General features: G+C 39.8%; 1 protein-coding gene across 1 annotated transcript in view; it reads right to left on the reverse strand.

The window, feature by feature from the left end:
- neb (nebulin) overlaps window positions 1–13,657 on the reverse strand; it is a 66,145-nt gene that overhangs the window by 7,859 nt on the left and 44,629 nt on the right. Inside the window, exons 106-129 of the mRNA XM_073473384.1 lie at window positions 13,196–13,300; window positions 11,676–11,777; window positions 11,458–11,565; window positions 11,263–11,367; window positions 11,070–11,174; window positions 10,874–10,978; window positions 10,649–10,753; window positions 10,111–10,221; window positions 9,898–10,008; window positions 9,673–9,774; window positions 9,225–9,329; window positions 8,674–8,763; window positions 6,819–6,932; window positions 6,316–6,420; window positions 5,769–5,873; window positions 5,371–5,475; window positions 4,519–4,629; window positions 3,650–3,760; window positions 2,353–2,466; window positions 2,129–2,233; window positions 1,856–1,960; window positions 1,365–1,469; window positions 815–907; window positions 261–353 (exon numbers count right to left, since the gene is read on the reverse strand). Of these exons, the coding sequence (XP_073329485.1) occupies window positions 261–353; window positions 815–907; window positions 1,365–1,469; window positions 1,856–1,960; window positions 2,129–2,233; window positions 2,353–2,466; window positions 3,650–3,760; window positions 4,519–4,629; window positions 5,371–5,475; window positions 5,769–5,873; window positions 6,316–6,420; window positions 6,819–6,932; window positions 8,674–8,763; window positions 9,225–9,329; window positions 9,673–9,774; window positions 9,898–10,008; window positions 10,111–10,221; window positions 10,649–10,753; window positions 10,874–10,978; window positions 11,070–11,174; window positions 11,263–11,367; window positions 11,458–11,565; window positions 11,676–11,777; window positions 13,196–13,300 (2,520 nt within the window). The remainder of the gene's footprint in view (window positions 1–260; window positions 354–814; window positions 908–1,364; window positions 1,470–1,855; window positions 1,961–2,128; window positions 2,234–2,352; window positions 2,467–3,649; window positions 3,761–4,518; window positions 4,630–5,370; window positions 5,476–5,768; window positions 5,874–6,315; window positions 6,421–6,818; window positions 6,933–8,673; window positions 8,764–9,224; window positions 9,330–9,672; window positions 9,775–9,897; window positions 10,009–10,110; window positions 10,222–10,648; window positions 10,754–10,873; window positions 10,979–11,069; window positions 11,175–11,262; window positions 11,368–11,457; window positions 11,566–11,675; window positions 11,778–13,195; window positions 13,301–13,657) is intronic.

Consider the following 13,657-nt stretch of genomic DNA (forward strand, 5'->3'; position numbering starts at 1 on the left):
TCAAATAAAAAAACTGGGGAAATGCTGACTGATTTGGGGAAAAATGGGATGAAAACTATGTTTCTGTAGATAAATAAATTCATAATCAAGTTGTTAACCAAGGCAGGTAAAAAGGAATGATTTATGAGCCTTAGTTAGGATGGAGGAGGGAAAACCAGAGATAAAAACATGGAAGGCAAAGTTTTCTAGATGTCAGAGAGTATGTTGGGAAATAATAGAGGGGATTAAAAAAAAGGGGTCACTGCAGCCTGTTCGTCTACCAAGCTGATATTCTTCTGGGTTTCTCGGACCCGCTTCACCTCAGGAAGATCTGGTATGGCTGTGCCTTGACCCAAAGAATTCTTGTACTGTATCTGCCCATCAAATAATAATAATGACAATACACAGGTACAGAGTAAGACAGGGACAAACATGAGCACAGTATGTAGTGTAGACACAGACACGTCCATCCATTCATAACAACAACATACACTTTGGAACAACTGACAATACAGATTTATACAGACTTTCACATATTACAGCTGTAGTTGGGTATTTTGGCAATATAAATAAGGTTGTGGAAATATGTAAGTCCTGCTTTGAACTGGATGATTTTTTAGTCTATTACTTCACGGTTTAGATGAAATGAATTATTAATAAACTAAAAACTAAAAGGATAAGCATGAAAAAGAATCCTTGTAAAAAGTCAGATAGAAAATGGACGTTTAAGGAGATGACATGTGAGGACAGGTCTGGTTATATTCTGAGGAGGGAGTATGGAGGGAAGGCGTGTTGAAGAGGAGATGAAGGAGGGCAGGGTCACTCTGTGGAGTACCGTGCTAATATTCTGCTGGTTGCGTTTAACTCTCTCCATCTCTGGGGTCTCGGGCAAAGCCGTTCCTGATCCCAAATCCTCTTTGTACTGAATCTTTATGTGGACAAGGAATGAAAGCAGCGACCAGAGGTTAGCTGATTTCTACTCTTGGAGGAGGAGGACAAGCTTCTTGATTTAATTTAACTATACTTGAGCTTTAGCTGTGTTGCACCTTGTGAGCTAAGTTGGGCACACATCAACAAAAACACGCTGAATGAAACAAACATATAAAACAACATTTAAAGGGACACTTCCACAACAACTTAAACAAAATGTTTACAAAACAACACACAAGCTCTGCACTAAAAAGTATAAATGTTACACTAGACAACTAATTGTCAAAGGTTAGTTGCATGAATTAAAGAGCTGCATATTTTACACGACAAGAAATAAGGGCTGCATATCAGGGTTTGTTAAAGATGAGGTCAGAACGTTAAAAAAGGAATTTAAAAAATCAAGTATAAGTGTAAAAATGTTAAATGTCAATATATATATATTATTGAGTAGATACCAAGCTGAAATTCTTTGTATTCTCTTTAACACGAAGCATTTCAGGAGTGTCCTGTACAGTAGACACTTTGCCCTTTATGTTTTTAAGGTCAGTCTGGTATCGATGCTACAAGGAGAAAAAAAAAAGTGCAGTTAAAATGTTTCAACATGATAAAAAAATCAAAAAAGAAAAGGAAACAAAGAGCCTGAAGAGAAACTACGTGTTCATTTGAACTAAAAATGTACCTCAGTTTCTGCTCAGGGTGAGCTTGAAAGCTATTTTCACTTATACGCCTGAGCAAAACAGAAAACTGACACCAAACACTTAATTTACAACAGATTTAGAGAACACCATTCCACTAACAGTCAAAAGTATCAAGTATTAAAGATAATACTTTACAGCAACATGGAGACATACACAGAAGACACTGGAAGAACATCTGACTTCATACTGTAGGTGGTACAACGCTCTAAGACAACCAGGAGAAGACATCGTTGACATTTATCACTTACAGTGCTGAAGTTCTTCTGGTTCTCACGGACTCTCTGCATCTCCGGAGTGTCCAAGACCGGTACATAGTGAGACATGGTCTTCTCAGCTTCCTCTCTGTACTTTTTCTGTTGGACAAAAATAAACAGCAGAAATTTGAATTCAAGTAGTCTTAAAAGAGACTTTTCATATATTTCAAGACTCCTCATTTAGTTGGTTGAACATCTCTCCAGGAACACAGGGAAGCAAGGGGAGATTTTTAGAAATGAAACTTTTTGAAGATTTCAGTAATCTACCTGGCTGACAATGTTCCTCATCTGCTGAGCATGGATGATGTCGGGGGTGTCGATGACACTTGTGTAGCTAGCCCTGTCCATCTCAGCGGTGTGCTTGTACTTAGCCTAAGTAACAGAAAGCCATCAGTCAGCTTTCAGACAACAACTACAACCAAAGACACAGACAAAAATACACCAGAACTGCAGCCAGAACAAACAATATGAAACCACATTAGGATTCAGACCTGACTGAGGATGTCAGTAGCATTTCTGGCCCTCATGAAGTCGGGGGTGTCTGTAGCCAAAGCCAACATTCCCCTGCCCTTGATCTCCTGCTCCAGCGACTTCTTGTACTCTCTCTGTAAACATTACAGGTGATAAAGCGTCACTTAAAAGAGATAAAATCCGACATGGCAAATTATTATAAACAAGAATTCTACTCATTCATATCTGGGGAGGGCTGCAACACAAAGCACCTGGGGGAATGTGAGAATAAAGAAGGTTAGAAGAAATTAGGAATTTTTAAAATAAATAATTGGACAGCAGATTGGGTGTGAGGCTCCACTCTAAACTGGGAAAAAAACAGTAGTTAAAGAAAGTGTGTTAAAGGATAATTAGTCATTTTCAACAAAACTATGTTTTCTCTCAATTTTCTATTATTTAAGTTATTCAAAAGCACTCCAAACATCAACCTGAAAAGCCTCCCAGAGCACATCTTAACTGAAGTAAAAAAAATACAATAATAATAAAGTACTAATCTTTTACAAATGTGTCCCTGCCTCCCTCTCCCCACATCTGGTCTCATAAAATAGCTATGAATACAATAAAAGACAAATAAAAAAACTCTTCTGTAATAAAGTGGTTTTTAAATGAGCACTTAATTTGTTCTTTAATGTCTTTGATTTAACTTACTAATTAATCACAGGGCCCCAAAGAGACTCAAATGTGTACACAACCCCATCAAGTAGTACATTTCTCCTAATCTTTTCCAGGTTTAATGACATCACGAGGTCTTTGGGCCATCAAGAAGCTTTGGGGGACCAAGACAGACGCGATGGACAACCTTTAGCTGCAAGTATCAGATGGATTCATTTCTCTTGTTCCTTCTACATTGCAGGTGGGTCATGGGTGCCTGTCTACATGTGTTGTAATATAATGAACTACAAACTAGAATCAAAGAATAAAAGACATAATTATATGTTTCATTAAAATAATAAAACAAAATATGCTTTGAGTACATTTGAGGTTGATTTTTGGAATCTTTGTACAAGAGTATAATAGTAAAAGAGAAAATCATAGGAAAATCCAGTAGGGTCGAGGTGAAGTTATGCTTATGAAAACATTTTATAGACATCAGAGGAAGGAGAGTGCTGGAAAATTAGTGATGTCACAAAGCGGGGTCAAACTCAGCAGTGGCCATTTTAGTGTGATGATGAAGCTCAGTTAAGGGGACACTATACAGCAGATGATGCACCAAGAGCGGGAAGGCACTCAGTTGAGGGTGAAACACTGTTTCCTCTTTCACCTCTCAGTCAGTCATACCTCACACAGGATTTGAGTGGCATTCCTTGCTCTCAAAAGCTCCGGAGTTTCCTCCAGTAAAGTTAGCCCTTTACCCTTCACTCCCTCCTCTAGATCCTTCCTGTACTCTTTCTACAGGACGGAAGAAGAACAGAGAGACTGCAGAAAAGAGCACACAGGCAGGCCAGGCCAAGGCATACATATAGACAGACAGTACAGTACAGTGGACAAGCTGTCGCTTGTCTTTTGAGCTCAAAGTCACCACGCCTCCTAAAAAGACTTTAGGTTTATTACATCACAAAACCGTGAAGATTGTTTCAGACTTATTTTCACAGAGAAAGTTGAGACATTGGTGACTTTGGCAAGAATCCTGATAAAAAGACAAGAAGAACCACATTTAATCGTATTGAGCATGGAAACAAAAAAAGGCAGCAATTCAAGTCAGAATTTAAGCTTTAAAACATTGCTGCATCGTTCAAATGACAGCATGCACGCATGCATGCATGCAGACTATTTAACATGAAGCAGCTGGCCGTCTCCTGATTGTGAAATTAGAAGTCAAAGATGTCAGTGGATACAGATATAAATACATACAATACTGACAACTCTACTAAACTTCACACAAAGGATAAAAAGAAAGCAGATGGATGGATAAATGGTGCATTATTGTTAGTTTATGGCTGCTGTGTAGTGAATCATGCAAACTATCTAACAATTAACTACAAAGGTGGACCTACAAGGAGTCAAGAGAGAAGGAAACACTTGTGAGATTTAAAATTAAGTGGTAAAAACAAAGAGGGACCTTGGTTGTGATGTAGACTTAGTATGATTATAAAGCATGGGTGAGGTAAACAGGGGAGGTTGTCAGGAACAAATGATCCTTTAGTTACCTCACTGGCTATTTTGGTGGCGTGTCTGACATGTAACATGGCGGGGGTGACCTCCAAGCCTGAGAGGTTCTTGCCCCTCATGTGCTCCTCATAGTCCTTCTTATAGTCTTTCTATTGGCCGCAGGGACAAGACAGGGGACAGACAGAGCTCAGATAACCACATGCAAGCAGCACTCAGTCCAAGTGCAGTTACCTCATCCTGGTTTGCACCAGTCTCCTTATAATGATCTGTGTCATTTCTGTGTCTACAGTCTTTAATTGTAAGTATTTATACATGTGTATGACTGCATTTGTGACCTGTAGGAATGTTTATTGTGATTGTAACTGATTATAACTAAACACTGTAAACATTGATGGAAATGCTCAGACCGAGACAAACATTCTGTATACTTTACCTTTGTCATTCCTGCATCATGAGAGTAAGATTAAGCAGTCTGAACTTATAATATATGCTATTAGGGAGCAACAATACACAAGGCATTGGTAAGTTTAATTTAAACAACTTTTACACTGCCTTCAACCAGTTTTTTAATCTGAGCACAGCTAGTTAAGAGTAGAATATGGGGAGTGAGTAAAATGACAGTAATCACAAATCTCCCTAATGCGCACTAAAACATGGTCTTGATTTAATAAACTGGCATTTAAGGCATTGCAAAAGTGTTATTCTCATATAAACAATAGCTGGACATCCAACAAGTTGAAGCATATCAATACCTAACAAAGGGCATTACAGTACAGGTTAATATAGAGCAGGCACTGAAGAGTCTTCGGGCTGACAGAGAGGCTGGTAATGGACAGTGTGTTGCATTTGTAGTCATTTTTAAACACAGAGGCGACGGACAGGGTGTTTACCTGGCTCTGCATGTGCTGGGCCTCCTTAGCAGTCACATATGTGGGTGTCTCGAAGTCTAACATGGGCTTGCCCTTCTCCCTCTCATACTTCTCCTTGTATTTCACCTGCAACAGCACACACGTGTTATGAGTGTGTTTTCAACAGATTAGAAACATTATATAACGGTTTTGATTTATTTCAGGTTGCTGAAAGTGAAATTGTAAGACGTGTTTCAGTTGTGTCACAGGGACCATCAAGACTACATTCATAGAGCCAACATCAAATACCACCCTTCTGTAAGTTGCGAAAAGGTAGATCTAAGATGCAGATTTCACATACACATCTGTTCAGTAAGAAAGTGTTGATAGTTGAGACCCAGAGCAGTGTTTTGTTAACCCTCAGAGTATGTACCACTTACGTTGCTCTGCAGTTCAGAAGCCTCCTTGAGATGAAGCTGTTCTGGTGTGTCAGGAATCATATGGTAGTGACCCTTACTCTCCTCAAATTTCTTCTTGTAGCAGTACTAGGGGGGAATTCCCAGTCAAGTAAGACAGCTCAGTACATCAAAAAAAAGTAAAGGAGGGAGTTTTTTGTTAAATGATCATTAATGAAATACTAGTTTTATACAAACTACAGGCGGAAATAAATCAAAGTGAGAGAGTGAAGGAGTAGAGGTTATAGTGGGTGATAGTATGGGAAAGTCAAAGGTCAAAAAGGTCAAGGGTGAGAAGGGTAAGGGTCACTACCAGATGAGGTCACAGAGTAATGGATGTTTGGATGATGGAGCTTAGTGTATAAATCCATGAGATGATAATCTGCAGCATTGTTACTGCGGTATGTGAGATGACGGAAACACTGAGTTCAGACAAGTTTCAATGAACCACAGAGGGCGCTCTGAAACTGAACTGACTCTCAGCAGCTTCCTGAGTGGAACATGAGAGGGTTACAGGCTGATGAGGTCTTACTTGGCTGGACAGCTTGCTGGTGCTCAGGCTGTGCTGCATGGACAGGGACTCAGCCATGTCGGTCACAGGCTTGTGGATCTTCTTCAGGTCGCCCTTGTACTTCACCTGCACGTGGTGTTAGCAGACACACTCAAAGTTACAGAATGAACATATCTCACAGTGGGTGATCTTTGTAGTTGGTACACTGTTATTTCCTTAGATTATTAATAAGGTTTTATGATACATTTGCAAGAAAATTCTAGCTACTTGATGAAGACTTAGTTGGTTTTAATCTTAACGGGTTTATTATGTTAGTGGGAAATTGTTAATATGTTGTTGCTGTTGTCTTGTCATTTCATTAAATAAATATTCAATTGATAAAACAAACTAAGAGGAAATTAAAAAGCTGTAGAAAGAATAAACGATACATACTACTATAAACTAAACTTTAAATCTGTCACTTCACAGGTGGCTGACGGAATGAGTCTTAGTTGTGAAATAATGCCAGTCATGTGAGCACTTACCTCACTAGCCAGCGCACTGGCATCCTTCAAAGTCTTGTAAATCTTACTCTCCTTCAGGTCATATTGTGGCTTCTTTCCTTTCATCTCTTTGTCAAACTTCTCTTTGTACTTCACCTATTGAGGTTGGAATATATTTGAGAGTTAGCGTAAGAAGTATCTGCTGGGGAGAGAATAATAGTGGAAGATTGACAGACTCCATACAAAAGGAAACATTTAAAGAACAACATAAGGCTTTTTTATCGTGTATAAAAAGGGATGATTCAGATTCCTTACAGATATCTCTGTGTAGATACTGAAGATATGCTGTGTACCATATGCTTCTCAACATGGGTTTGTATCCCTTGTTATACACAAAAACAACTGAAGTCAAACTGTGTGTCCGCTGACTTCTTTTCATGCATCAATTCATTTCTCCTTTTCATTCAGCAATCATAGTGCTAACTGAAGGTCTCTAAGGGTGCATTCACACGTGCACACATCCTTTCTTGCTAGGATAGTCCTGTAAAAGTGCATATTTAAGCATTTGAATTCATATTACACAATCCTGTGGCTGGTCGTCATTTCTTTATAAATGCAAACCAGCTGAACTGTTTGCTTTGAAGTTGTTGTTTGGCTTTAAGCTGCAGTTTATCCTGGTAGCATTTTGGCTTTTGTAACAGACCACATTAAAAAAGCCATCACATGAGTGTTTTTCTCAAACAAACCAAACAGGTCAGCTGCGGAGACACCCTAAGATGCTGTTTAGACCAAATGCCTGAATCGAGTTGAGGTGGATTTCGGTTCACACTTGACCTCAGAATGCATCTCAAATGAGTCTCAAGGGACAATTTGTGACTGCTGTTTGATTTCATCTGGTGGCAACCACTAGTCAGCTGTGACTAATGTGGCTACACTGTTCGTTACCATGTGTTGTTAAAGTCTGCTAGGTGGGCCTTCAGTGCACATTTATGTTCATATCACACTATGTGGTAACAATTTGTGCTGTGTAATCTTACCCCCTCTGTTCTTTATCTATTTTAGGTGCACAGAAACACCTCTGTTCAGAGGTTCCAGCCTCTGATCTGACTATCCGAAATGCATTGTGATGCAAAGTGTACACAGAGCCAAATACAGAATTCTGTGATCCACATAAACACAACATGGACTTCATATATAATAAAGTATATATGGAAGAGGGAGGGCATGTTTCACAGGGAGTCCAGGTTGTTCAGTCAATCTGCAGATCGGTCAGCTTTAGAGAGAAAATGAGACAAAGCAATACCCTAACACAGTGTCTGTAACAAGCATGTGTAAATCCAGAATTAATAATAAATTAATCTGCACTGTTAACACATTTGTAAAGTAATACTAACATTTAAAACCCTCTATGCCCACAGCCCTGTAGTGTTCACATCACAAAGGAAGTAACCAAGCCCAGTTAACCACTGCATATACACATGTTTTGCAACAGACACACTGAGTGAGTGAGTGAGTGAGTTGGGAGAAAAGTGAGGAAATTAAAATTATTTTGCACAAAATAAAGTAAAAGGATTCATTAACATACAACATTGGCACCAGTGTAATAAATGCAGCAATGCAGCAACACTTGTCTATGCTTAGCAATAAGCAACAGTTTGTCAAGAGCAGAGGGTGCACACAATGCTTAACTGCAAAAAAGGGAGGTTGCAAGTTAAATCAAAAAAATAACTTTGTAAGAATTGAGCATCTGAATTAGATCTTTGATTCAGTGAACCCCGCAGTGAAATCAGAAATCAACAAATCAGTCAGTCAATCGATCGATACGAAGGGAACAGAAGGACAGAGAAGACAGACAAATAGTAGCAGCCCTTCAGTTTCAGGGCATGAACCTCCTTACATCACTAGTCAGGGCACTCATTTTCTTAATGTGGCGCATCTGGGGGGTATCATAGGAAGCTGTTCCATGGAGGGAGGTCTTGGCCTCCACCTACAAAGCGCAGTGAGATGAAGGGATGAGAACACACACACACAGACGAGGACATTATGGAAGGAGAGAGATGAGGTATAAGGACAGTAAAGTATAGGAGAATGGAGGAAGAGGAGGTTGAAGGATGGGGTGGGACATGTATAATGATATTAGCAGTTAAACATGTAAAATGTTCTTTCATGGAGTCACAATGGCAGATTAAGCATGGATTATAATGCAGGATGGCAGTGGAAGCGCTATGGAAGAGCTGCTAGTTCTATCGTTAGGCCTACAGGACTGCTGCTAAGCATCTACCACAGCGATACTAGTCTGCAAATATTAGCTTATGGAAGCTGATCTGAGTGTCAGGCTGGTGGCTTCCAGTGACTGATTCCAGCCATCTTGAATGTAAAATAAATAAAGGAAACATTTTCTAGGAGATGATAACTGTAGGGACAGATGGTTGATATGGTCAGTTGTACCTGGCTGGTCAGCCCGGACACCTTAGTGGCCAGAGCGATGTCTGGGCGGTGGGCCAGAGAACCTCCACGGCTGGCCTCTTCACGGGCCTTCTCACGGTAGCCAATCTGATGAAGACGAGACCAAACAAGAATCAGTTGACCTTGTACAAACTGCACTGGTAGTCCTGACAGTTTTTTGTTGTTTCACAATTGCTTCTGAGCCGTTATTGTTGTTTTTCAGTCATAAAGTAGTGATGACACTGCAGTTTTTAAATAATAATTTGTATTTCTTCTTTGCTATTTCCCCTCATTAAAAGGGTCATATAACTTGTAAGGAGCAGTTGAGCAGTGGACTAACTGTGGAAGTGAAAACCCGGCTTGTACACAATAACATTCTGCATATTTCTGCCTGTGTGTAAACAGTTTTTATCTTTCACCAACAACTTCTATACATGTACTGTCTGATTACCTCACTGATAAGTTTGGCAGCCTGGGTCGCCTTCTTTATGTCAGGACGGTCTACTACACTTGTGTAGTGCAGGTTGGCTTTGGCATCCTTCTTGTAGGAAACCTGTGGTATTGAGCAGAAGAGCAACACAAGAGGCTGTGAAACTATCCAAACACGGAGGCTACTGTATGCTGGAAATTTAAATCAATACAATGTTATATCAGCACAACTGTGGAGATGACTCACGTTGCTCTGAGTCTTGGCCACTGACATGGCGTGCTGAACATCAGGTGGAACAATCATGTTGTTATACACTGACTTGCCCTTCTCCTTCTCAAACTTGGCTTTGTACACTTTCTGTGAAGAGAGAATTAATTGTCAAGGCCAGCCGCACAGAAACAGTCCAAGATTATGAGATGGCTGAGCTCATTTTGTTGAATAAATGTGAGGCGGTTGTACCCCGCTGACGAGCTTGTTGATATTCTTGCTGTGGGCAGTGTCACGAGTCTCAGACAGGGTTGTGAATGAGCCGGACTGCATGTCCTTCTTACTGGCCTCCTTGTATTTGCTCTGCGGATGAAAATGAAACATTTAGAAACGTGCGTTATTAGAGATTCACTTTATTGTCCCATATTGTTTGAAATTTGTATTGACTTCCCTCCCTTCGCTGCATCCATAAAAAGAGATACACATACTTTTAGATGCACTAAAAGACAGGGTAAGACAGCTACATAAGCACTAAAACTGGAAATAAAGTCTATCACCAATAAATGAGTGAATCATTAACTAGTAAAACAAAGTTCTGTTGTTTTTCATGACGATTACACTCCTATTTCATCTTCCACCACTTAAAATATTTACTGAAGGAGGGATTACCCAAATGACAGCATCATTGACTTAAGTCACTTAAAAAATGCTGTTTGGTGTAACACGCTTGTTGTAAATATTCTTAAACTGTACAATATTCGTAGGTGTAAAAACACTGAATGATACTTACCTCTGATGCCAGAGTGCGCACAGCCTTGGCATGGAGAATTTGAGGAGTGTCCTGGACGGGCACGTAGTGGCCCTTTGCCTTCTCATACTTCTCTTTGTACTTCACCTGGAGGACGGCATGTTAAACATTTAATTCTGCGGTAGTCTTGTTGTTTGGAATGACTCCAGATCCTTTTTGTAATTTAATTAATCACTGAGATGCTAATGAAGACGTGAAAAGACTTACAGTGCTGGCCATTTCATTATTCTTCATAGCCAGGAGAGTTAACTTGTCATCAACCACAGGGATCACACAGCCCTTCATCATCTCTTTGTCATACTTGTACTCAACCTGTGGGGGCAAAATAAGAGCAGCACTGTTGGATATAGTCAAAATGAATAATGACAATCACACATACAGTAAAGAAGAAGCACCAACTCACATCACTCTGCTGCAGGGAGTTCTTGGCAGCATTGAGGAAGTCGGGTCTGTCTGCTGTCCAGATCCACTTGTTCTTGGTGGCTTCATATTTCTTCTTGTAGTCAAGCTAAAATGAAAAAGGTATGTTGAGTTAATCTCGAATCAATAATGAACATAAAGTGATATTTCCTGATGCCTTCAGTAAAGACCCTTACATTGGTGATGTTCTTGTAGGCCTCCTTGGCAGCACGGATCTCATGAGCCTCAGGGTCCATGTTGATCTGGGCCTTGCTCTTCTCATACACTTCTCTGTACTTCAGCTGCAAGATGCATGAAAAACACAACATCAAACACAAAAATGTATTTCATATTTCATATGTGCCTCTGCAAAAAACATGTGTGGGACTTACATTGCTGGTGATGTCCTTGACCTTCTTCATGTGCTGCTGGTGTGGAGTGTCATAAGGCAAGGTGTATCCCTTAGCCTTGGTTTTGTTGTACTCCATCTTGTAGATGATCTAAGGAATAATCATCATCACATAGTGAGGAGCATTTCAAAAGACACCAAAACAAATAATAATCATTAATCAAGCACTTTTTGACTTGATGGACAAAAACTAAAACTTACATCGCTGATCTTCTTGCTGCGTTTGTGAGCCTCATACTCAGGAGTCTCCAGAATGGAGGTGAACTTGTCCTTGGCACGCTCATACTGCTCCCTGTACCTCCACTGATGGAGGACAATAACGTAAACACAAGAAAGTTAGTACCACTCATAATCAATTTGACTTTGTAATCATTTGCTTTTATTTACGTGTATTCTGACAACTTGTCTTGCTTCTAAAGTATGCAGCTAAAGAAAAAAACTGTCCAAGAAAACTGGTGAAAGATACGGTATAAAGAGACGCTGGAGTGCTCTATAGAAGTCAGATTGTTCAGACAATTTCAGGAAGAGAGACAATAATGAACAAGCATAGAATGATGCCATCCTCAAGACAGATAAAGATCACTTGACTAAAAGCAGTCACTATCTTTTATTAAAGCAGTTATAATGAACTTTCATTCCTCAATTCATCTTCAGCACACTAAAAGATTCTAACCCGGTGAAGAATACCTATACAGAAATAGCCAATCTTCTTGCTGATGGTCTTGTTTGCTTATGATGGTCATATAGAGACATCAGCAGTACATTTAAATAGATTTTTTAAAATGTATTTACTGTTGTTTTTCTTGGACAGTTCTCAAACAGTACAAGAGCAATGTAACAGTTGACTAGCATGTATTATGTAACCTTTGACTGACTAAAAAAAATACAATACATGATACGTAATACTGTATGTGATGCCATGCGTGGGTTTATGAAAACATGCCTTATGAAACATGCACAAACATAGAGATAGTTATTTTCCAGGTGATATGAAGACAAGGAGACGTGTTATCAATATGCAGTCATAAAAGTCTGCAGTGTCCACGTAGGTGACTAATGTATCCCCAAGTTTCCTGGGGGAGGTCACTGTGTAAACGATTATGGGTGATTCTTCCGGTGCTCTTCAGAACTAGCCTAAGTAGCTAATGCTTCTAAGTGGGCTATACAATAATAACAGTGTTATTTGGTAATAACTTGATAAAGTCACAAACCTAGACCTTCATGAATGGTCATATGCCATACAAATTGCTCTAAGAAAGCACCGGAAGTCACACCCATAATTTGTGCAAGGTATCAAGGCCAGGAATAAGGTGGATAGATGAAAGTTATGACCTGTCTTTGCAGATGCTTCACTCTGTACAGTAATGCTGCAATATGCTGCATTTCTGACTCTAGATGTGTCTGTCTGCTGCAACTACTGCACTGCATTTAAGGTTAAAGTTAAAGGTTTAGTAATCAAGGAAGTGAATATGTGATGGAGGGATTAGAGCATGAAAGAGAAGGGCGGAGTAGTGTTAAAGTTAAAGTGAGTTGAATGGAGGGAAGGAGTTTGGGTGAGTCTGTGATGTGATGAGACTTTGTCCAGAAACAGCAGAGAGGATGAAAGCAACCTGATTACTTTCATCTATGCCTGGAAGAGTTTAAACTCCACAGGTCTTATTTTCTGCTTGTTTGTGGACGGAAATCAGAGTTACCATGGTTACCACTCTCTGGCTGTTTACCTTACTGCCCATAGTGGACTGGTAAAGGGCTGTGAGGATGTCAGGGCGGAGTAGCTCATTGCAGCCACTCTTTAGCAGATCCTTTGCTTTGGATTTATACCTTGCCTGTTCATACACGACAACATACACACACACAGCATGCCATAGTTGAGGACAAATGAAAAACAGCAGTAACACTGGGAGGACTGGAGAAGTACTCCGGAGATCCAAGTGTGACAAAGGAGCTGTTTGTCCTCATCTGTGCCTTCAGAGTGACAGAAATCATCATCTTCAGTTTGATGATGGCTTATTTTGACATAATTTTATAATCTTAACTAAATCATCATTCAGTGAGGGATTGAACTGTCTCTCTGATGGCACGGATAAAGGAGAGTCCTGCTCACTCAAGATAGCGTTCCTACTGCTATTTGAGTGGCAATGTTTACAAAAACCTTCATGGGACAAAAAGAAGAGAGAGAACGA

This window comes from Pagrus major, chromosome 9 (genome assembly GCF_040436345.1).
Source record: "Pagrus major chromosome 9, Pma_NU_1.0".
NCBI classification, from domain to species: domain Eukaryota; kingdom Metazoa; phylum Chordata; class Actinopteri; order Spariformes; family Sparidae; genus Pagrus; species Pagrus major.